At 57.9% G+C, this 20,772-nt stretch overlaps 3 protein-coding genes and 1 pseudogene across 7 annotated transcripts; 2 read left to right on the forward strand and 2 right to left on the reverse strand.

Annotated features, from left to right (window-relative positions):
• Positions 1 to 102: 102 nt before the first annotated feature.
• HCFC1R1 (host cell factor C1 regulator 1) lies at positions 103 to 1,720 on the reverse strand. 3 transcript variants are annotated; one of them, XM_017978666.4, is made up of 4 exons: positions 1,311 to 1,434; positions 939 to 995; positions 697 to 825; positions 103 to 464 (listed from the first exon to the last, which is right to left on the reverse strand). In XM_017978666.4, the coding sequence occupies exons 1-4, from the start codon at positions 1,403 to 1,405 to the stop codon at positions 329 to 331; spliced, it is 417 nt and encodes a 138-aa protein (XP_017834155.1). In that variant the 5' UTR covers positions 1,406 to 1,434; the 3' UTR covers positions 103 to 328. The 3 variants fall into 3 exon arrangements, with proteins under 3 accessions (XP_017834155.1, XP_078200581.1, XP_009007263.1); XM_078344455.1 differs by lacking the exons at positions 939 to 995; positions 1,311 to 1,434 and adding an exon at positions 1,644 to 1,720; XM_009009015.4 differs by lacking the exon at positions 939 to 995.
• THOC6 (THO complex subunit 6) lies at positions 1,507 to 5,030 on the forward strand. 2 transcript variants are annotated; one of them, XM_078344453.1, is made up of 14 exons: positions 1,779 to 1,827; positions 2,813 to 2,870; positions 2,987 to 3,102; positions 3,204 to 3,268; positions 3,343 to 3,446; positions 3,531 to 3,568; positions 3,646 to 3,694; positions 3,797 to 3,868; positions 3,956 to 4,058; positions 4,148 to 4,197; positions 4,292 to 4,354; positions 4,451 to 4,561; positions 4,645 to 4,779; positions 4,858 to 5,030. In XM_078344453.1, exons 2-14 carry the CDS (start codon positions 2,832 to 2,834, stop codon positions 4,936 to 4,938), a joined length of 1,026 nt encoding a protein of 341 aa, XP_078200579.1. In that variant the 5' UTR covers positions 1,779 to 1,827; positions 2,813 to 2,831; the 3' UTR covers positions 4,939 to 5,030. The 2 variants fall into 2 exon arrangements, with proteins under 2 accessions (XP_002755872.3, XP_078200579.1); XM_002755826.6 differs by lacking the exon at positions 2,813 to 2,870 and having other exon boundaries at positions 1,507 to 1,827.
• Positions 4,968 to 16,547, reverse strand: BICDL2 (BICD family like cargo adaptor 2). 2 transcript variants are annotated; one of them, XM_035266689.3, is made up of 10 exons: positions 16,506 to 16,547; positions 14,889 to 15,197; positions 9,682 to 9,897; positions 9,443 to 9,559; positions 9,196 to 9,342; positions 7,974 to 8,168; positions 7,390 to 7,539; positions 6,028 to 6,158; positions 5,669 to 5,789; positions 4,968 to 5,558 (listed from the first exon to the last, which is right to left on the reverse strand). In XM_035266689.3, the coding sequence occupies exons 2-10, from the start codon at positions 15,171 to 15,173 to the stop codon at positions 5,391 to 5,393; spliced, it is 1,530 nt and encodes a 509-aa protein (XP_035122580.1). In that variant the 5' UTR covers positions 15,174 to 15,197; positions 16,506 to 16,547; the 3' UTR covers positions 4,968 to 5,390. The 2 variants fall into 2 exon arrangements, with proteins under 2 accessions (XP_035122580.1, XP_054098497.1); XM_054242522.2 differs by lacking the exon at positions 7,390 to 7,539.
• Positions 15,728 to 16,499, forward strand: LOC128929221 (putative uncharacterized protein FLJ46214; annotated as a pseudogene).
• Positions 16,548 to 20,772: the final 4,225 nt, after the last annotated feature.

Here is a 20,772-nt window from a genome sequence, read left to right on the forward strand (position 1 = left end):
GCCCTAACAGTTTTCCAGGGAAGATCTTGAGGAGAAACCCCAGCATCCTGCACCTCTGCCCTCTCCACCATCCCCAAAAGCCCCAGGTTCCAGTTGGAAGCCTTTCTTTGCTCAGAAATCTTTATTCAGTTCTTGGGGGTGGGATGCCTCCCTGCCCATGCTCCCACCCTCTCATCCCAGAGCTCCATTGGGCTCAGAGTCCTCTGTTGAGGGAAGGTCTTGGTGCCTGGTCTGGAGGAGAGGGAGGCTCCTTGTCCCTTTGCGGGAGTCGCTGGTCTCTTCTGTTGTGGGGACGAAGGAAGCTGGGAGGGGCGCTGTCCACTAGCACTCAGAGCTCCATTATGTCCCCAGCTGGGGTCGAAGGGTAGGAGGGACTGGGGATGTCCCCCAGCCTCAGCAACCGGAGGGCTTCAGGGATGAGGCTGCCAGGGTATCGCCAGAGAAGCAGCTCAGAGCAAGAGCTCCTAGAAGAGGAAATGATAGTCGGCAAGGGGGCTGAGGCGGCCTAACTGAGCACCTCCCACCAGGTCCAGGTCCCCAGGGGCTCCCGGGTTCTCAGCACTTTCCAAAGAGCCAAGATGGGAAACAACCCAGAGGTCAGCTAGAGCTAAAAATGGCACGATGAGGCAGGGCCTGAGGTCAGCTCTGAGAACCGCCTGTGATCCTGCAGAAAGCCTGGCCAGTGGAGGAGCCTACCTGAGTGGGGGCAGGGCCGGGGGGAAGGTCATAGGGGGGCTGCAGTAGGGGTGATCATTGTGCAGGCTGAGTTGAGAGAAATGGGTGGCCATGTTCTCCTCAGACAAAAACTGCTTGCGCAGAGGCTCCCTGGGGAGAGATGAAAGAGAGGGAGGCTGGGAAACTGAGACAGGAGACAGCGTGTTGGGGACCAGAGGTGACAGAGATCTTGTTGGGAGTCCCTCCCTGCCCCCCAAACTCACTGCTCCTCCTCCAGGCGCCGCTTGGTGCTCAGGGGCACAGCTCCTCGGAGAGGGGAGCTGGGAAAAAAAGAGAGCCTGGTGCACCCCACCCTCTTGGCCCCTTCCCAAGGATCTGCCCGCCTGAGCCTGCAGCATCAGCCAGGAGCCCCAAGCCCATTCCTGTCTCAGGTGGTGCTTGTCCCCTCTCTTCTGGGCCATCCAGCAGCGTACCTCGAAAGTCTCGACCTTGAGCCGAAGACCCAATCCGGTCTCAGTTTACACCTAAGCCCCGCCGATTCGCCCTACACCGTGTCCATCTGCAGACCAGCCCTGAGCACCCAGCCAAAGCTCCTGCGGCCCTTGGTCAGGCCCACCCTGGTCCCCTACACGCACCTAGCGTCCAGGCCGCGAGTCACCCCCAAGGCGGCCCGCGGGAGGCGCTGGGCCCCACCCTGCGGGCCTCGCTCCAAGGGCTGCTCCAGGATCATTGGGTTTTGGGGTCCTGCGGGTGGGATCTGGGCGACGGAGGCGGAGTCTCTGAGGGCGTGGCCCAACGCGAAGGGGTGTGGCTTTAGGCGTGCGCAGCTGCGAGGTTCTGCGCGGGCGCGGAAGACGTGGGGCGCGTGGCGGAAGGCGGGCCTGTTCCTCGGGGTGGGGGAAGGGATCGGCTTAGCGGAACTGCGGTGGGCGTCACTTCTTAGTGTCGGGGGTTTTCGTGGTGCTCACCTCGGCTCCTGGGGTTCAGTACAGTACGCAGCAGTCACCTTCGCGCCGAAGGCGGCAGGGCGCCGCGAGGAGTAACCGCTCTAGGAACGTACGGCATCGTGAGATTGCGTTGCGCGCGAGCACTCTGGGACTTGTAGTTCTGGAGATGGAGCGAGCTGTGCCGCTCGCGGTGCCTCTGGGTCAGGTGAGACGGACGTGGTGCGCGGTGCCTTCTGGGGTTTGTAGTCCATGCATGACTTGGACAGGGCGGGCAGGGAATAGTGCCCCGAGCCCTGTTTTGCTAGGGCTGTTTGTGGGACTCAGATTATGACCGGGTCGGGGGGTGGGGCGGGAAAGTAACCAATAAGGCCTCAGGGGCTTAACGCAAGTCAGAGAATAGGGATTACAAGTCAGTACGTTTTTCTATGTTGGGGTAGTAGAGCCACTTTTTTTTTTTTTTTTTTTTAAATCGGGCTGGTCTTGAACTCCTGACCTCAGGTGATCCACCCACCTCTGCCTCCCAAGGTGCTAGGATTACAGGCGTGAGCCAGCGCGCCCAGCCGAGCAGAACCACTTTTTAAACACTTTTTTTTTTTTTTTTTTTGAGACCGAGTCTGTCCCCAGGCTGGGGTGCAATGGTGAGATCTCGGCTCACTGCAACTTGTGCCTCCCAGGTTCAAGCGATTCTCCTGCCTCAGCCTACAGAGTAGCTGGGCCTACAGGCATGTGCCACCACGGCCAGCTAATTTTTGTGTTTTTAGTAAAGACAGGATTTCACCATGTTGGCCAGGCTGGTCTCAAACTCCTGACCTCAGGTAATCTGCCTGTCTTGGCCTCCCAAAGTGCTGGGATTACAGGTGTGAGCCACCGTGCCTGGCCAAATTTTTAAATTTTTTTTTTTTTGTAGAGATAGAGTCTCACTATGTTTCCCAGGCTGCTCTCGAACTCCTGGCATCAAGCGATCCTCCCGCCTCAGCCTCCCAGATCGCTGGGATTACAGGCTTGAGCCATGGCACCTGGCTTAAGCACTGAGTGACAGCTTTGTGCAAAGCTCTGTCTATACACTAGCTCATCTAATCGTGACAATCTCCTGTGAGCTCCATTTGAAAGTTGAGGAAGCTGGTAGGAGAGGCTTGGGTGTTTGCTCAGAGGTTCATGAGGCGTCACACCTCAACTCTCCCCTTCTTCAGTGTCTTCTTGGAGCCACCTATGGGACTGCATGGGCAGGTGCTGGCTGCTGCAAAAGAGGTCTGAGAAGTCAGGACAGTGGGAGGCCTGGCAGGTGTAGCGGGGAAGCAGGGAGGAGTCTGTGGATGGGAGGTTTCAGATGTCCCAGGCAGGCCTCATCCAGTCTTTCCTTGCAGGCAGAGGTGTTCCAGGCCTTGCAGCGGCTCCATATGACCATCTTCTCCCAAAGCGTCTCACCGTGTGGGAAGTTTCTGGCAGCTGGCAACAATTATGGGCAGATCGCCATCTTTAGGTACCCTCTGCTGCCGTCCACCCATTAGCCCTGGCACTTGGTCTTCATGGGACAGATGCCCCTGTTTCTGACTCCTGGGTCCCCTCCATTGTCCCCTGCAGCTTGTCTGCTGCTTTGAGCTCGGAAGCCAAAGAGGAAAGTAAGAAGCCGGTGGTGACTTTCCAAGGTGGGTCTAGCTGTGGAGTCTGGCTTCGGGGCTTTGGGTGGGATCGGCTGACTTACTTCCGGATTTCTCTTCAGCCCATGATGGGCCGGTCTACAGCATGGTCTCCACAGATCGACATCTGCTCAGTGCTGGGGATGGGGAGGTGAAGGCCTGGCTTTGGGTGGAGATGCTCAAGAAGGTAAGGAGTGAGGCTGGGGCAAGGGCTGGGGTACCCAGACCCAAAAAGGGCCTTTGAGGTCGCCTCATGTTTTTCCTTTTGAAGGGCTGTAAGGAGCTGTGGTGCCGTCAGCCTCCATACAGGTGAGCCAGGGCCACGTGGATAGAGGGCGCATGGGGGTGAAGGCACTCCCTCACTTACCCTGACTTTCCTCCCCCAGGACCAGCCTGGAAGTGCCTGAGATCAATGCTTTGCTGCTGGTCCCCAAGGTCTGAGCCCCATGTGACTGTTGTTGGTCCAAACTTTGATTCTTCACTCTCTGCCTTTCCTGATTTGACACTGACTTCCTGCCTCACCCTCCTCCTTCACAGGAGAATTCTCTCATCCTGGCTGGGGGAGACTGTCAGCTGCACACTATGGACCTTGAAACTGGGACCTTCACGGTGAGCAGGGGCTTGGAGCCCTAGAGCAGGTCCAGGCCAGGGAGAGGCACTCTTCCTAGATCTCCTCACATTGCCCCTCTACTGCAGCGGGTCCTCCGGGGCCACACAGACTACATCCATTGCCTGGCATTGAGAGAAAGGAGCCCAGAGGTGCTGTCGGGTGGTGAGGATGGAGCTGTTCGACTTTGGGGTAAGGAGGTGGCTGGCTGGAGGGCAAGATGGCAGTGAGGGAGGCTGAGGCTCGTGGGGCACTACTTAGGGTGGGTTCTTTCCCTGCAGACTTGCGCACAGCCAAGGAGGTCCAGACAATCGAGGTCTATAAGCACGAGGTGAGGGTGTGACCGTGGCCATTGTCCTCTTTCCCAGAAACTCCTTTAACCCTCTAGGACTTCACCTCTTTCCCTCCTCCCCTTCCCCTCCCAGGAGTGCTCCAGGCCCCACAATGGGCGCTGGATCGGATGTTTGGCAACTGATTCTGACTGGATGGTGAGCTGGGCAGACTGTGGGACAGGTTGGCAGCTTCGGGCCTTGTCGGCTGTCGGCCTGTAGCTCACAGCTGGGGACTCCCACCTTTCTGTCCAGGTCTGTGGAGGGGGCCCAGCCCTCACCCTCTGGCACCTGCGATCCTCCACACCCACCACCATCTTCCCCATGCGGGCGCCACAGAAGCACGTCACCTTCTACCAGGACCTGGTGAGTCCCTCTGTCTCGTCTGCCACCCCCATTGGCTCTCCCCTCCAGCCCTGACCCCTGAGCACCTTCCTTGTCCTCTGCAGATTCTGTCTGCGGGCCAGGGCCGCTGTGTCAACCAGTGGCAGCTGAGCGGGGAGCTGAAGGCCCAGGTGCCTGGCTCCTCCCCAGGGCTGCTCAGCCTCAGCCTCAACCAGCAGCCAGCCGCGCCCGAGTGCAAGGTGGGTCTGGTGGCAGGGGCCTCAGGCGGCTGGGAGGCAGGGGAATGGGCAGGCCAGTCATGCCCCTCTCTCCTCCAGGTCCTCACAGCTGCAGGCAACAGCTGTCGGGTGGACGTCTTCACCAACCTGGGCTACCGAGCCTTCTCCCTGTCTTTCTGACCTCTGACCACACCCCCAGCCAGCAAGGGTTTTAGAATGTTTTTCTTTTTCTTTTTTTTTTTAACAATAAAGTTTCAGGCTTTTCTTCCATACTCGCTCTTTCCACGAATGGAGGCCAAATAGGTGGCGTGATTTACATATTACTCTCTCCGATCTTGATACATAAATACCCAGCCCCATCCCTGCCTTAGAAATACCCCATAAATCCCGGCCCTGGAGAAGACAGACCTATATTGATTCGGAAAATCGACAGCTGTTCACCTGCCCCTGCCACCCACCTGGAGCTTCTGCCCCAGAAAGCTGGCTCCGCTCCCGATGAGCCCTTGCCCATCCTCCTGGGGTGGGGAGGGCATCAGCTCCTCTCGGAAGCCAATCCGTGCCCTGGGGATCCATTGGTCAGAAGAGGAAAGTGGGCCCTTAAGCGGGCAAGGGCAGCCCCCTGGGCCCCGCCGTCAGGTCCTTCGGAAGAGGTTGCTGAGAAAGCCGCCGGCGGGCCCGGGGCCCAGGCGCAGCGAGAAGCGGGGCGCGGCGCGGCGCGGGGTCGACGAGGACGCGGCGGCGCTCAGCTCCTTCTGGCGCTGTGAGCGCAGCTGTTGCCCGATCACCACCTGCATGTCGTCCTGCGGGAGGCCGGGGTCGACTCAGCGCCGGTCCCGCCCCCTGCCCCGCCCCGCACGCAGGCCCCGCCCCGCACGCAGGCCCCGCCCTGCACGCAGGCCCCGCCCCTCACCTGCCAGGCCTCCAGCTCCTGCGTGAGCGCCACCTTCTGGCTGATGGCGCGCAGCAGCTCCCGGGACAGGGAGTCTCGCTCCAGAGAGACGCGTTTCAGCTCCAGGGACAGCTCCAGGGCCCTAGCGGGGGAGGGGCGGACGACGCATCTGAGGGTGCTGAGACTTCAGGGAGCCGGGGTGACGGGGGACTTCTGGACCCGGGCGGGAGGGGGGCTGCCAACACCGAGATTAAGGAGGGCCGTGGGCCCCTGGGTGGGGGTGGGGATCATTATAACCAGTATCAGAAGGGGAATCAGGAGCCCAGAGCCCAGAGGGGTCCGGGGGGCGCTGGGGTAGTGCTGGATGACTTGAGGCTCACTTGTTTACGGCCTCGTCCCGGTCTGAGAGGGCCTTGTTCAGGGCCTCCCCAGGGTCGTCCTGCGCCCGCAGCTCCTTCTGCCTCTGCCGCTCTTCCCGCAGGGACTGCAGCTCCGCCAGCTGCAGCGCGATCTGTGGGCAGAGGAGGGGCCGCTCAGCAGATGGGCCAATGGGCCTTCCAGTCCCTGCTCCTCCCAGCAGCCCCGACTCTGGCTCTCCCCAGCTCTCCTCTGCCTGCCCGACAGACACCCCAGGCAGCTGTGGCCCTGTGCTGGAGACTCCTAGATGAGCCCTCTGAGCCCCTCAGGCTGGTGTGGGGTGGGGTGGAGCAGGGTTAGTTGGGGTGCCATAACCCTGCAGGAGGAATGCAGGGAGAAGCACTAAGGAACTAGGGAGAGGTGCTGTCAGGAAGTCTTCCTGGAGGAGGTGGCATACAGGCTGGCTCTTGAAGTAAGTCTGTTGGGATGAAGGCCAATTTAGGTGTGGGAAGTAGAAAAGTTCCTTTTTAAAGTTTCCTTTCCCCGGGCGCGGTGGCTCAAGCCTGTAATCCCAGCACTTTGGGAGGCCAAGGCGGGTGGATCATGAGGTCAAGAGATCGAGACCATCCTGGTCAACATGGTGAAACCCCGTCTCTACTAAAAATACAAAAAATTAGCTGGGCATGGTGGCGCGTGCCAGTAATCCCAGCTACTAGGGAGGCTGAGGCAGGAGAATTGCCTGAACCCAGGAGGCGGAGGTTGTGGTGAGCCGAGATCGCGCCATTGTACTCCAGCCTGGGTAACAGGAGCGATGCTCAGTCTCAAATAAATAAATAAAGTTTCCTTTCTTGTTAAAGAATAAGTGTGCTGATTCTTTGTTAAGTCCTATCCTAAGTAGCTGTTAGACACGCCATGCTTACAGGCACATAGTATGTTCTGTGTCCTTGTACTTTAACCAAGATATCTGTGCGGTACGCGGTCACAGGCACGGGCCAGCTCTCCATTGCTTTTACCTGTCTAGAAAAGTTTTAAGTTTTTAGCCAATCGGGTTTTAGTTTAGATTGTGAGGTCTGGCTCCAGCCAACGGAGATCAGACAAAGCAGTAAGGACGACCCCAAATGGGTGAGGGATAAATGTGTGCGTTTTCTTTGTTCATTGTACTCTCCTGGCCCGATGCCTAAGGAGGGTCCCCTTCCTGCAGTCCGGGAAGTAAAAACTGCGGTGCTGAAAGATTCTTTGTCTCAGTGCTGATTCTTTGCCGCAGGGAGCATCTATTTCCAACACAGGTGTAGGGAGCTCCGTGGGCAAAGGCTGGGAGGCGACATGGGAGACAGAAACTGACAGCTGGAGGGGCCCTGCAACCAGCCACGTGCCCTCTCCCCCACCTCATCTCGCAGCTTGGCCACTTCCGCCTCCTGCTCCTCTAGTATCTCCGCTGGGCTGAGGGATGCTCGCTTCCTGGGGGGCTCTAAGCTCTCCTCTGGGGGTGAAGGCTGGGGCCCGGACGCCTCTCGGGTCTTTGGGGATCGGGTGGTCTGTGGGCCAAAGAAATGGGTTAGTGGGCCGGGCACGGTGGCTCACGCCTATGATCCCAGCACTTTGGGAGGCCGAGGCAGGTGGATCACGAGGTCAAGAGATCGAGACCATCCTGGTCAACGAGGTGAAACCCCGTCTCTACTAAAAATATAAAAATTAGCTGGGCACGGTGGCGCGTGCCTGTAATCCCGGCTACTCAGGAGGCTGAGGCAGGAGAATTGCCTGAACCCAGGAGGCGGAGGTTGCGGTGAGCCGAGATCGCGCCATTGCACTCCAGCCTGGGTAACAAGCGCGAAACTCCGTCTCAAAAAAAAAAAAGAAAGAAAGAAAGAAATGGGTTAGTGGTGTGGAGTCTGTTGCGGAAAGGAGGAAAGGCGGCGCCTGCGACCCTCCCGATGGCACAGGTAACGGGATTGGTGCCCCATGAGCTCACCGGGGAGTCTCCGCGTGCGTCAGCGCCCTGGCCCTGGCCGTCCTCGTCGACACTGTGAGCCAGCTCCGACTGCAGCGAGGCGCTCGACACGTCGGCGTCTTGGAGTCGTGACTCCTCCTCCAGCTCCGAGACTCGCCGCTGCAGCCTCCGCAGCGCGCTCAGCGCCTCCCCGGCCTCGGAGCGTGCGCGTTCCAGCTGTGGACGGTCCCGCAGACGGAAGCGCGGGCGGTCAGCGGGACGCACCCAGCACCGGCATCCCACGGCAGGTCCACGCTGGGGCGCCGCAGAGGGCCCCGCACCCCAGCGGCCCAGGTTGTTCCCATTCTTGGATCGCTGGGCGCCTTCAGCCGTGCCTTCCCTCAGCTGAGATATCAATTTCCTCACCTATATAGCGGGGCCCACCTTGAGAAGCCCTGTCCCCTCCCCCGCCCAGTCTGCCGCCTCCTCACTCACTAATTGCTTTCACGTGACATTTATCAGTGCGACTGAGGCCGTTGGCTCCACAGTAGTAAGAAGAGGCACTGGGATGCGAAGGCAGACTCCTGAGACCCCTAACATCAGACCATGTGTCCTCTTTTCATTCCTTTTTCTGTCTAGGGGCTGGCATTCCTGGCCTGGGCTCTGGCATCAGCCCCCTCCCTGCCCTTCCAGCTGCCAGGCTCTGATGCATTCTAAGAGCATGCCTCCCCTGCTCAATGGCCTTCCATGGCTCCCACTTGCCTACAGCTAATGCCCATGGTCTTGGCCAGGCTCCCACTTGCCTACAGCTAATGCCCATGGTCTTGGCCAGGCTCCCACTTGCCTACAGATAATGCCCATGGTCTTGGCCAGGCTCCCACTTGCCTACAGCTAATGCCCATGGTCTTGGCCAGGCTCCCACTTGCCTACAGCTAATGCCCATGGTCTTGGCCAGGCTCCCACTTGCCTACAGCTAATGCCCATGGTCTTGGCCAGGCTCCCACTTGCCTACAGCTAATGCCCATGGTCTTGGCCAGGCTCCCACTTGCCTACAGCTAATGCCCATGGTCTTGGCCAGGCTCCCACTTGCCTACAGATAATGCCCATGGTCTTGGCCAGGCTCCCACTTGCCTACAGCTAATGCCCATGGTCTTGGCCAGCCTCTGGGCCTCCCAGTGACCCAGCTCTGGCTTCATCTCCCAGAAAGTGCTGAAGCCACTGCCAAGGGTCTAGGCAGTCATAGTTCCCCAGTCCTGCAGGTCACCTCCAGGCTGTGCTCCCGCCGCTCCCGCCTCAGCAGCAACAACTCCTCGTGGGTGGTCTGCAGGCGGCCCTGGCCCTTCTCCACCTCCTCACGGAGGCCTCGGATCTGGGCCTCCAGGTCCTGTCGGCGGCTCTGCAGCATCTGGTTCTGGGGAAACACCTGAGAGCTGGGGAGGGGGCCGCCCCCTCGCAGCCCCCAGCACAGCTTTTTTGGCTCAAACAATCCCCCAGCCCCAGCTGGCACTCACCTCCCCTTGCAGACTCTCCAGCCGCGTCCTCAGCTCTGCCCCAGCCAGTGCCTGAGCCTGGCACTGTCCCCGAAGGGTGTCCAGTTCCCTCTGAAGCTCCTGCTCAGTCTGGGAGGCCTGGCCAGGTAGATAGGGGGACAGAGGAGCCTCAGCGCCAAGCCCAATGCACCCAGTCCCCACTGGAGACCCAGGCATCCTCCCCAACCTTGCCCAGGGTCCTGGGATCAGGGCTGTCCCACCTGGGCCAGCTGCTGGCTGAGGCGGAGGTTCTGCTCGCTGAGCTCACCGAGGGCCCTCGCCCGTTCTCGCCCACTGTCCTGCTGCTCTGAGCGCTGCTCCCCCAGCTGGGCCCGCAGGGCCTCCACATCTCCCTCCAGCTCCACGGCCCTGGCCTCCCACTCAGCTCCCTGGGCTGCCAGGCCTCGACGGAGCTCATGGTTCTCCTGCTGGAGCCGCTGTGGGGGCCACGACAGAGGGACAGAGACAGAGGGGCACCGATGAGACTGGGCAGGCACAGAGAGATGGAGATGGAGAGACAGACACCTAGGGAGAATATCTAAGGGGGCCTGGTGTCCACGACAGACACAAAAGCAAGGGAGAGTGAAGGTTCCAGGCAGATAGGACTTGTGGGCCCAGGGCAAGGGTGGGGCTGGGGCTCTCTGATGCCCACTCACCTCCAGCTGCTGCCTGGGCTTCTGGACCCGAGGTCGCAAGCGCCGTTTTTGGCGCCTCAGTCTGGCAGAATTCAAGCCCCGGCCCATGGTGGCACACACCTGCTGTGGCCCACGGGCTCTGGAGCCCGGACTCTGCCCAGCCCCCTCCCCAGCTCCTCCTGGCCAGTTCCCTCTAATTAAGTCTGGTCAGCTCCGCCCTGGTCCAAAACCTGTCTGACCAGCAGGGGGACGCCCTGGCACACCCAGATGCCCAGCGTGGGGAAGCAGATGAGTTGGGGGTTAACCTCTGGCCCAGTCTCTTCCGCCCTCAGAGGGGGCTGGGCCCACACGGAGGTGCCAATTGCTCCAGGCCCCACAGCAGAGCTTTATCTGCATTGCTCCATTTCGTCCACTAGAGGGAGAATCACTAACGTCCTGGGTTTACAGGTAAAACTGAAGCTCAGAGATGCTCAGTGCCTTGGCTAAGGACACGCAATCTTTTATTTTTGTTTTATTTATTTGGTTTTTTTTTTTTTTGAGACAGGTCCTCACTCTTTTGCCCAGGCTGGAGTGCAGTGGCACGATCTCGGCTCCCTGAAATGTCTGCCTCCTGGGTTCAAGACATTCTCCTGCCTCAACCTCCCGAGTAGCCGAGATTTCTGGCGTGGTGCGCCACCCTGCCTGGCAAATTTTTTTGTTTTCTTAGTAGAGGCGGAGTTTTATCATGTTGGCCAGGCTTGGTCTTGAACTCCTGGCCTCAAGTGACCCACCCTCCTCGGCCCTCCAGAGTGCTGGGATTACAGGTGTGAGACACCGTGCCCGGCCAACACACAGTAATTTTGTGAAGCAGAGATGGCAACTCAGGCAGGAAAACTCTTCAGCCGAAGACTGTGGGGGCAACACAGCCTCGGATGAAGCTGTCAGGCTCGAGGTCAGATCGTCCTGGCTGATGCTTGGCTCTGCTGGTGCCTTGTGGCCTGGACATCATGTCTCTAAGTCCATCCACCCACACTATCGATCCTAAAATATTTCCCGAGCTCCACTTGTTCTGGGGTTCGCTGTCAGCAAGTTCACTGCTTCGAGCAGCTCAGAGCCCAGAGAGCATGGGTACGTACTAGAGTCAGGTAATTTCAGGGGGACAGTAAGGGTTGTAAAGAGACCTGGCAAGTGATGAAGAGTGAGGAGTGGGGTGGGGGTGGAGGGTCTTTCAAGGCGGATGTTGTGTTTGAGTTGACTTCAGCAGGCCAAGAAGGAGCCACCAGAAAGAGGGCCAAGCATTAAGGAACAGCAGGTGCAAAGCCCAGAGGGGACGAGCGTGAGCTCTTGGAGGAACTGAAAAGAGCCCTCGCTGTGGGGGAGGGGGTGGTGCAGCTGCCCTTCTTGGAGGAGGGGAAGAAGGAATGCTTCTGTGATGAGGTGAAGGAGGAGCCCAGCTCTTGGGGACTTTTAGGCCCTGGGGAAGAATTTCCATTTCATTCTAAGAGTGAGGGGGAGATTCTGGGTGAGGAGTGAAAGGATCTGATTTGCAGTTTTTGAAGATCCTGGGGTGTCCCTTAGAGCATGGGCTCCAGGGGTCAAGAGTGGAAGCTGGGAGCTGGGCACAGTGGTTCATACCTATAATCCCAGCACTTTGGGAGGTCAAGGCAGGTGGATCACCTGAGGTCAGGAGTTCGAGACCAGCCTGGCCAACATGGTAAAACCCCGTCTCTACTAAAAATACAAAAATTAACCAAGTGTGCTGGCACACACTTGTAATCCCAGCTACTCAGAAGGCTGAGGTGAGAGAATTGCCTGAACCACCTGAAGTAGGGGTTGCAGTGAGCCGGGATCACACCACTGCACTCTAGCCTGGGTGACAGAGTGAAACTCCATCTAAAAAATGATTAAAAAAAAAAAAAGAGAGAGAGAGAGTGGGGCTGGGTGCAGTTGCTCATGCCTGTAATCCCAGCTATTCGGGAGGCCGAGGCAGGCAGATCACGAGGTCAGGAGTTTGAGAACAGCCTGACCAAAATGGCGAAACCCTGTCTCTACTAAAAATATAAAAATTAGTTGAGCATGGTGGTGGGCGCCTGTAATCCCAGCTACTCAGGAAGGTGAGGCAGGAGAATCGCTTGAACCCAGGAGGTGGAGGCTGTGGTGAGCCAAGACCGTGCCGCTGCACTCCAGCCTGGGCAACAGAGCGAGACTCCATCTCAAAAAAAAAAAAAAAAAAAGAGTGGATACTGGGGACTTGGGAGCAGGTGGCTGGAGTGTCTGCGGCAGAGGTGATGGAGGCTGTGATCAGCTCGAAGGCTGCAGAACTGACAAGCGGGTGGTTCGAATCTAGTTTAGAAGAATCAAAAGGGCTTGTGGATATAGGGGGAATGTGTGCACTCAAGAAAGGTTGGCTGAGCACGTTGTCACACATATATAATCCCAACACTTCGGGAGGCTGAGGCAGGGAGTTTGCTTGAGCCCAGAAGTCATAACTTCACTCACAACTTTTTCCGCAAAGAGCAGATAACAGGGGATGTAGAGGAGTTTATCTAAACAGCTTGTTTACCTATTTATTCTCCCCGCTCCGCAAACCAACCTTTGATCATCCATGCGCGGGACTGCTCTCTACTGGGGGAGGGGGTCAGCAATGTTAATTCCCTACAGGTGGCGTTTGCTCAGGACTTTTGCCATTGAATCTGTTCTAAAATAAATTCAAGTGTGCCTGGCATACTAGGGCTGCATGGACGGACTCCTTCTTCGGGGTGTGTAAGCTGTGGGGTCCCCTAGCTGTGTCTGTGTCCTTTTGTCACCTGTCACTCGGCCAGAGTCTGCGGGTCAAACTCTGCAGTTTAGCCGCTTGAAAACTTTGCTGTACACTCATGAGAGAATGAGAGTAAAAAATGTAAATGTCTTGGGCAACATGGTGAGACCTCATCTGTACAAAAAATACAAAAATTAGCCAGGTATGGTGGTACTCATGTGCCTGTAGTCCCAGCTACTTAGAAGGCCGAGATGGTAGGACTGCTTGAGCTCCTGAGGTTGAGGTTGCAGTGAGCTGCGATTCCACCACTGCACTACAGCTGAGTGACAGAGGGAGACCCTGTTAAATGAGAGAGAGAGAGAGAGAGAGAGAGAGAGAGAGAGAGAGAGAGAGAGAGAGAGAGGGAGGCAGGCCAAGGAGGTGCACAGGCTCTGGTCCTCAGGTGGGAAGGTGGGGATGGGGACAGCAGGTGACGGGGGTGTGGAATCGAGTGCCACTTGTGTTGAGATGCCCACTAGGTGGCCTGGTGGAGAGGATTAGCTATCGAAGTCAGGCTCAGGGCAGTGGTTGGGGCTGATTCCTCATATAAAGGAGGGTGTTCAGGAGACCAGGTGTGAGCCGCAGAGCGAGAATTTGGCCAAAATCCCTCTCCTGGGCAGAGGGAACTGTTCCTACCTAATTGGGCTGGGCAAGAATCAACAGATTCATGAAAAGCACTCAGCCCAGTGCCAGGCAGGGAGTGGATACCCATGACTGTTGCCTGTTTCCACTATACTGCTGAGGAGCTGGACCCAAGATCCAGAGAGGGCCCGCAGCTGACTCATGGTCACACAGCTGGGCAAGGGTCTAAACCAAGGTCTTTCTTTTCCATTTTTTTTTTTTTTTGTTCTGTTTTGAGATGGAGTTTCACTCTTGTTGCCCCGGCTGGAGTGCACTGGTGCCATCTCGGCTCATTGCAACCTCTGCCTCCCAGGTTCAAGCAATTCTCCTGCCTCAGCCTCCCAAGTAGCTGGGACTACAGGCACACACCAACATGCCTGGATAACTTTTTTGTACTTTTAGTAGAGACGGGGTTTCACCATGTTGGTCAGGTTGGTCTTGAACTCCCAACCTCAGGTGATCCGACCACCTCGGCCTCCCAAAATGCTGGGATTACAGGTGTGAGCCATCACATATGACCTGGTCTTTCTTCTTCTTCTTCTTTTTTTTTTTTTTTGAGACAGAGTCTTGCTCTATCATCCAGGCTGGAGAGCAGTGGCATGATCCTGGCTTACAGCAACTTCTGCCTCCAGGGTTCAAGTGATTCTCCTGCCTCAGTCTCCCAAGTAGCTGTGACTACAGGCACAAGCCATCATGCCTGGCTATTTTTTTTTTTTTTTTTTTTTTTTGTATTTTTACTAGAGATGGGGTTTCACCATATTGGTCAGGCTGGTCTTGAACTCCTGACCTCAAATTATCTGCCCTAATTGGCTTCCCAAAGTGCTGGGATTACAGGCTTACAGGTGTGAGCCACCATGTCCAACCCAGGTCTTAATCCTCAGAGTTCATGGTGTTTCTCTTCTTTTCTTTTTTTCTCTCACTTTCTTTCCTTCCTTTTTTTGGGGGTCTCTGTTGCCCAAGCTGGAGTGCAGTGGATCATAGCTTACTGCAGCCTCAAACTCTACGATTCCTGGGTTCATGTGATCCTCCTGTCTCGGCCTCCTGAGTAGCTAGGACTACAAGTGCAACCACCACATCCAGCTAATTTTTAACATTTTATGTAGAGACAGATTCTGGCTATGTTGCCCAGGCTGGTCTCGAACACTGGGCTAGTGATGGTCCTGTCTTGGCCTTCCAAAGTGCTGGGCTTACAGGCGTGAGGAACTGTGCACGGTCCCCAGAATTCATGTTCTTTACCACTGGGCAGCACTGCCAGGGGAACTGGGCGCAGCCCCGACCTGTTCCAGAGTCCTCCCCCTGCCCCTCTGGCCCCCACTCCCTCCGGCTGCTCTCTCCTTCCCTTTCGGGACTCCCCACTCTTGTCCTCCCGTGCCCACCCGGGCTGGCACTAGCTTACTTCCTCACGCTCCGAGTGCTGGGTGCTCAGTGCCTCCAGCTGCCGCCGCAGCTCCTCGTTTCGCTCCAGAAGCATCTTGCCGAGCTCCGCGGCCAACAGCAGGTCTTTCTCCTTCTGCTGCAGCTGCAGGGCCAGGTCCTCTGGCTCCTCAGGCCCTGGGCCCCCTCCCAGGAATGAGTCCCGCCGCTCCAGTACAAAGGGGAAGAAGCCTTCATCGCCGCTGGGGGAGGTACCCCCTGAAAGCAGCCCCGACGACGGGAAGCTGGGCCCATCTGGAGAGCTCATGTCAGCATCTGCGGGGACAGGTGGCTGCGGGGCACTCTACTCTGCAGTCCGACAGGGGCGCCTGGCCCTCCATGAATTCTCAACCTGCGGGGCCTGCCCGGTCCTACAGCCAGAGCTTCCTGGGCCACGAAGGGTTAATGACCTGTGTTCTGGCCACCCAGTTCCGTTAATGTCCCTGGGGTACACTGAGGCAGGAAGTAGAAGGAAATGACCTGCCCAGCCTTTGGCCTCTACCAGACAATCTCTGCCCCCAGGAAAGCTTCTTCCAGCGCTCCAGGGCCACGGGCCACCTCTGCTCCCGGCACCCTCTCTTCCCAGAACCCAGGTTCTCAGGGACTCAGCTGCTGGAGTTGAGCCCAGTCCCTCCTCCTCCCAGGAATGCCGGACCCTAAGGCTTGGGAACTGAGGTGTCTTGGCCCCCAGGAATCCAGCTCCCCCCACTACCAAAAGCCCAGCTCCCAGCCCCAGCCCTGCCAGGTCTCCCCACTCCTCCTCCTTATCTCCCAAGCAGGTGCCTTGACTCCACCCTCCAGACTCAGAGGTCTCCACCTCCAATGTCCCCCGCCAAGGATTCCCACCTCAGTTCCCATTTTCCACGGGACTCAGGCATTCCTGCGCCGCCCCTCCGGACTCAGGAGCCCTGACCCCCGGCCCCCCAGTTTCCCAGGGCCCTGGCGTGGGGCCCAGGACAGGGCGAGGTAACAGGTTGTGCCGGCCGCCCCGCCACAGCGCGGTCGGAGTTTCTGTTTACTTCCCGGCCCGCCCCTGGGGACGGGAACCCTGTGCTCCCCTAGGACTGCTCAGGGCCTGGGGTTCAGGGGCTCGGAACAGAGGGCCCGACACACCAGGCTCACCTGGCCCAGCCCTCCGGAGGGTCCCCAACCACTACACACGACACACACTGGTGCTCCCCCTGCTCCTCTCGCCCGGTGTCCAAGCGCAGCCCTGCTCGCAGCACCTGAACGTCACGGTGGTCCCAGCCCAGCCGCCCCCAGGCTGCTCCCGGGGATCTCCCCGACTCGGCCCCCGCGGACCCGCTCCCCGGCCCCCTCCACCCCAGAGACCCGGACCTGAAGACCCCTCGCCATCCCCTCCCGCACGTAGCTGCCCAGGTGTCTGGGCCTCCAGCCCCCCGACCCCCGGCCCCAGGCGTTGGAAACCTGGAGAAGGGGCTGCGCTCACCCGCGACGGCTGAGTTCCCGCCCCTGGTTCCCCGGCGATCCCCGTTCCCCAGCCCCCGCCCCGGCTCCCCCATTTTCTCCGCCGACGCGGCCAGACCGGTCCCTCCCCAAGCTCGAGGGTCCCGGCCCTCGGCATCCCCCAGGCTCTCACCCGAAGCCGCCGGGCTCCCTCCGAGGTCTCCCGTCCCCTCTTCCGGAGGCGGCTCCAGGTGCGCGGCCAGCACAGGTGAAGGGGCGGGGCCGCGGGAGGGGCCGGTATGGCCGGGCGGGTGGAGGGAGAGTCGCTTCCACCCGGCTGGGGGGCACTGCCCCATCCTGCTGTGGTTGCAAATGACCCGGCCAGTTAACTGCTCACCGACTGCGTGCAGATCCTACATTGAGGTGGCCGCAGGTCCTTTCCCGTCCCCACTGCCTTGCCCTGTGGGATGGGAAATGATTAGCAATGACAACGAGTTTCGCTCTTGTTACCCAGGCTGGAGTGCAATGGCGCGATCTCGGCTCACCACAGCCTCCGCCTCCTGGGTTCAGGCAATTCTCCTGCCTCAGCCTCCCGAGTAGCTGGGATTACAGGCACGCACCACCATGCCCAGCTAATTTTTGTATTTTTAGTAGAGACGGGGTTTCACCTTGTTGACCAGGATGGTCTCGATCTCTTGACCTCGTGATCCACCCGCCTCTGCTTCCCAAAGTGCTGGGATTACAGGCGTGAGCCACCGCGCCCGGCCGAATCTGACATCTTAAGCACTCTGCTAAGTAAACTCTTTTTATGTTTTAGAGATGACGTCTTGCTCTGCCACCCAGGCTGGAGTGCAGTGGCACCATCACTGCCGCCTCCACCTCCCAGGCTCAAGCGATCCTCCCACCTCAGCCTCCTCAGTAGCTGGGACTACAGGCACGGGCCACCCATGACCAGCTAATTTTTGGACTTTTTGTAGGGGTGGGGTTTCACCATGTTGCCAGGGCTGGTCTCAAACGCCTGGATTCAAGCATCCTCTTTCCTGGGCCTCCCAAAGTGCCGAGATGACACGCACCAGCCACTGCTACTGGCCAAGTAAACTATTTCATAGGTGTAACCTGTTGACTTTTTTTTTGGGGGGGGGGACAGAATCTCACTCTTCTCACCCAGGCTGGAGTGCAATGGCGCCATCTCTGCTCACAGCAGCCTCCACTCCCAGGTTCAAGCGATTCTCCTGCCTCAGCCTCACAAGTAGTTGGGATTACAGGCACGTGTCACCTCACTCTGCTAATTTTGTATTTTTAGTAGGACAGGGTTTCACCGTGTTGGCCAGACTGGTCTCGAACTCCTGACCTCGGCCTCCCAAAGTGCTGGGGTTACAGGTGTGAGCCACCTCACTCCATCCAACTTGTTGGCTTTTATGGTGGCCTGATAAGAAGGAACTTCCATCTTACAGATGAGGAAGCTGAGGCTCAAGGGGGTTCTCCACCTTGCTTGGGGTCCCATCTTACAGATGAGGAAGCTGAGGCTCAAGGGGGTTCTCCACCTTGCTTGGGGTCCCATCTTACAGATGAGGAAGCTGAGGCTCAAGGGGGTTCTCCACCTTGCTTGGGGTCCCATCTTACAGATGAGGAAGCTGAGGCTCAAGGGGGTTCTCCACCTTGCTTGGGGTCCCATCTTACAGATGAGGAAGCTGAGGCTCGTGGGGGGTTCTCCACCTTGCTTGGAGTCCCATCTTATAGATGAAAACTGAGGCTCGGGGTGGGGTTCTCCACCTTGCTTGGGGTTCCATCTTACAGATGAGGAAGCTGAGGCTCGCGGGGGGTTCTCCACCTTGCTTGGGGTCCCTTGGGCAGAACTTGAAGGTGAATAGCACAAGCATGGCTTTAGGGTCATGCTGTTCACTGATTCCCATGCCGCAGACGAGGACACTGTAGCCCAGACAGCTAAAGTGACTTGCCCATAGCCACGCCAGAGTCTGTGTGACTCCACACCTGGAGCTCTCAGTTCCTGAGTTATGCAGAGCTGGGGACCAACTCTAGTCTGAGACAGGGGCCTTGGTGTGGAGATGGGAGGGTCTGGGGCTGGGGACCGGGTCCAGCCCCAGGATGGCGTGGACAGCAGTGATGCCCAGCCACAGCCTTGTGTCTTGTCACAATTCTCTCCAGACTCCAGGGCTCCCTGGGCCTTGTGACAGGGGCTCCTGGCCTAGAAAGCAGGACAGAAGGAGGCCTGGGAGCAATGATACATCAAGTGTTTAACAGCAGGCTCCCTGGTAAATAGAAGCCCTGGTTCATTGCATTTGCCAATTTCCATGATGCAATACCTGCTCCTCCGCTGACTTCCAGCTACTCACCTGGCATCATGGAGTGCAGAGGTGGAAGGGGCTGTGCACATCAGCTCCGGCCGGCTGGTGTCAGCTGGCTCCATGCACTTCTGTCTAGGAGTCAGGACTCGTAAGTCTTGGGGGCCTGGGGGCTGCTTACCTGGGTTCTAGAAAAAACAGGAGGGTGGGGGCTGGGACTACTGGCCTGTGGGAAAAGGGAAGCAAGGACTCCCTGGAGGGGTGACTTAGGAACTGGGACCTCTGGGTCCTGGGGCTGGGACAGAGTTTTCTGCCAGCAGAGAGTAGGGGAGTTGGAGCCTTGTCTTAGAGCCACATTGCCCAGCAGGGCTGCCACTTTCTCCCACAGCACCTGTGGGAGCAGCCTGGCAGCCTCTGGAGGGCTGAAGACATCCCAGCCTCCCCTGAGTGCTGCCATGTGACCCTCCAGAAATATAAGCTTAGTGTCTCCTCCAGATGCCAGTCACCCTGGCCCTCCTCACGCCCACACTTAGCACATCTTGAGCACCTCCTGCCAGGCTGGGCTCAGCCCGGGAGGAAATGATCACAGCCCTACTCCCAGAAGGTTCACAGTCCACCCAGGCCGTGGGAGGGAGTGCAGACCTATAAACCAGAAATGAACCAATAAAACAGTACAGCAAAGGCGCTTGGCTCGCGGCTGCTGGCTTCACATGGTTGCAGTTCAGGATCCAACTGGCCACATACCAGATGTGCGTGCCTGTGCCCTTCGGCTGATTAACCTCTGCAGCCCTCAGTTTCCCCATCTGTAAAATGTGGGTGATATTTCCTAGCTTATAGGGATGTGAGGATTTCTTTTTTCTTTTTTTTTTTGAGATGGATTCTCGCTCTGTCTCCCATGCTGGAGTGCAGTGGCTCCATCTCAGTTCACTGCAATCTCTGCCTCCGGGTTCAAGCTATTCTCCCACCCCAGCCTCCTAAGTACCTGGGATCACAGGCGTGCACCACCACAACCAGCTAATTGTTGTATTTTTAGTAGAGACAGGGTTTCACCATGTTGGCCAGAATGCTCTCAAACTCCTGACCTCAAGTGATCTGCCCGCCTCGGCCTCCCAGAGTATTGAGATCATAGGCTCGAGCCACCATGCCCGGCCAGGTGTGAGGATTAAATGATGGTGAAGTTCCAACGCTTTGTCTTTGCTGGTCATCCTCTGCATGGCCCCCGAGATGACTCACTGCATGCTACCCGGTATTTCATCCACAGCAACCCTAGGAGGTCACACCATTCATAGAGGAGGAGGCCAGGCTCAGAGAGGCCAAGTCACTTGTCTGTGGGTACACAGCAGAGCCCTCATCCCAGCATGCCTAGCTCTCAGCTTCAGACACTCTTGATCCTCCTGCGTCAGCCTCCTGAGTGGCTTGAACTACAGGCAGGTGCCACCATGCACTGCTAACCTTTTTATTTTTTGTGGAGATAGGGTCTTACCATGTTCCCTAGGCTGGTCTCAACTCCTGGCCTCAAGCAATCCTCCTGCCTTGGTCTCCAGAAGTGCTGGGATTTGAGTCACGAGCCAGTGGGCCTGGCCTTGAATATTTGAATCTGGTGCTCAGTCTTCTCTGGACCCAACATTCCTGGCCTCCATCTCCCTGTTGGGCTTAACAGTCCTGGCCACCCAGCACACAGGGGCCCCCAGCCCTCCCCTCACCTCTAGGCTCCCTGCTGATCCCAGGAGAAAAATGAATAGGAGAGACAGAGGGGCCTCAGGGAAGCCCTGGGGAGACTGGGACATGACTGGTTAAGAAGGGAGGGATTGGCTGGGTTCGGTGGCTCACTCCTGTAATCCCAGCACTTTGGGAGGCCAATGTAGGTGGATCACAAGCTCAGAAGTTCAAGACCAGTCTGACCAACATGGCGAAGCCCTGTCTCTACCAAAAATACAAAAATTAGCTGGGCGCCTCTAATCCCAGCTACTCAGGAGGCTGAGACAGAATTGCTTGAACCCAGGAGGCAGAGGTTGCAGCGAGCTAAGATTGTGCCACTGCACTCCAGCCTGGGCAACGGAGCAAGACTCCATCTCAAAAAAAAAAGAGGGATCGGCTGGGCACGGTGGTTCACACCTGTAATCCCAGTACTTTGAGCGGCTGAGGCAGGTGGATCAC

This window comes from Callithrix jacchus, chromosome 12 (assembly GCF_049354715.1).
Source record: "Callithrix jacchus isolate 240 chromosome 12, calJac240_pri, whole genome shotgun sequence".
Taxonomy (NCBI): Eukaryota; Metazoa; Chordata; class Mammalia; order Primates; family Cebidae; genus Callithrix; species Callithrix jacchus.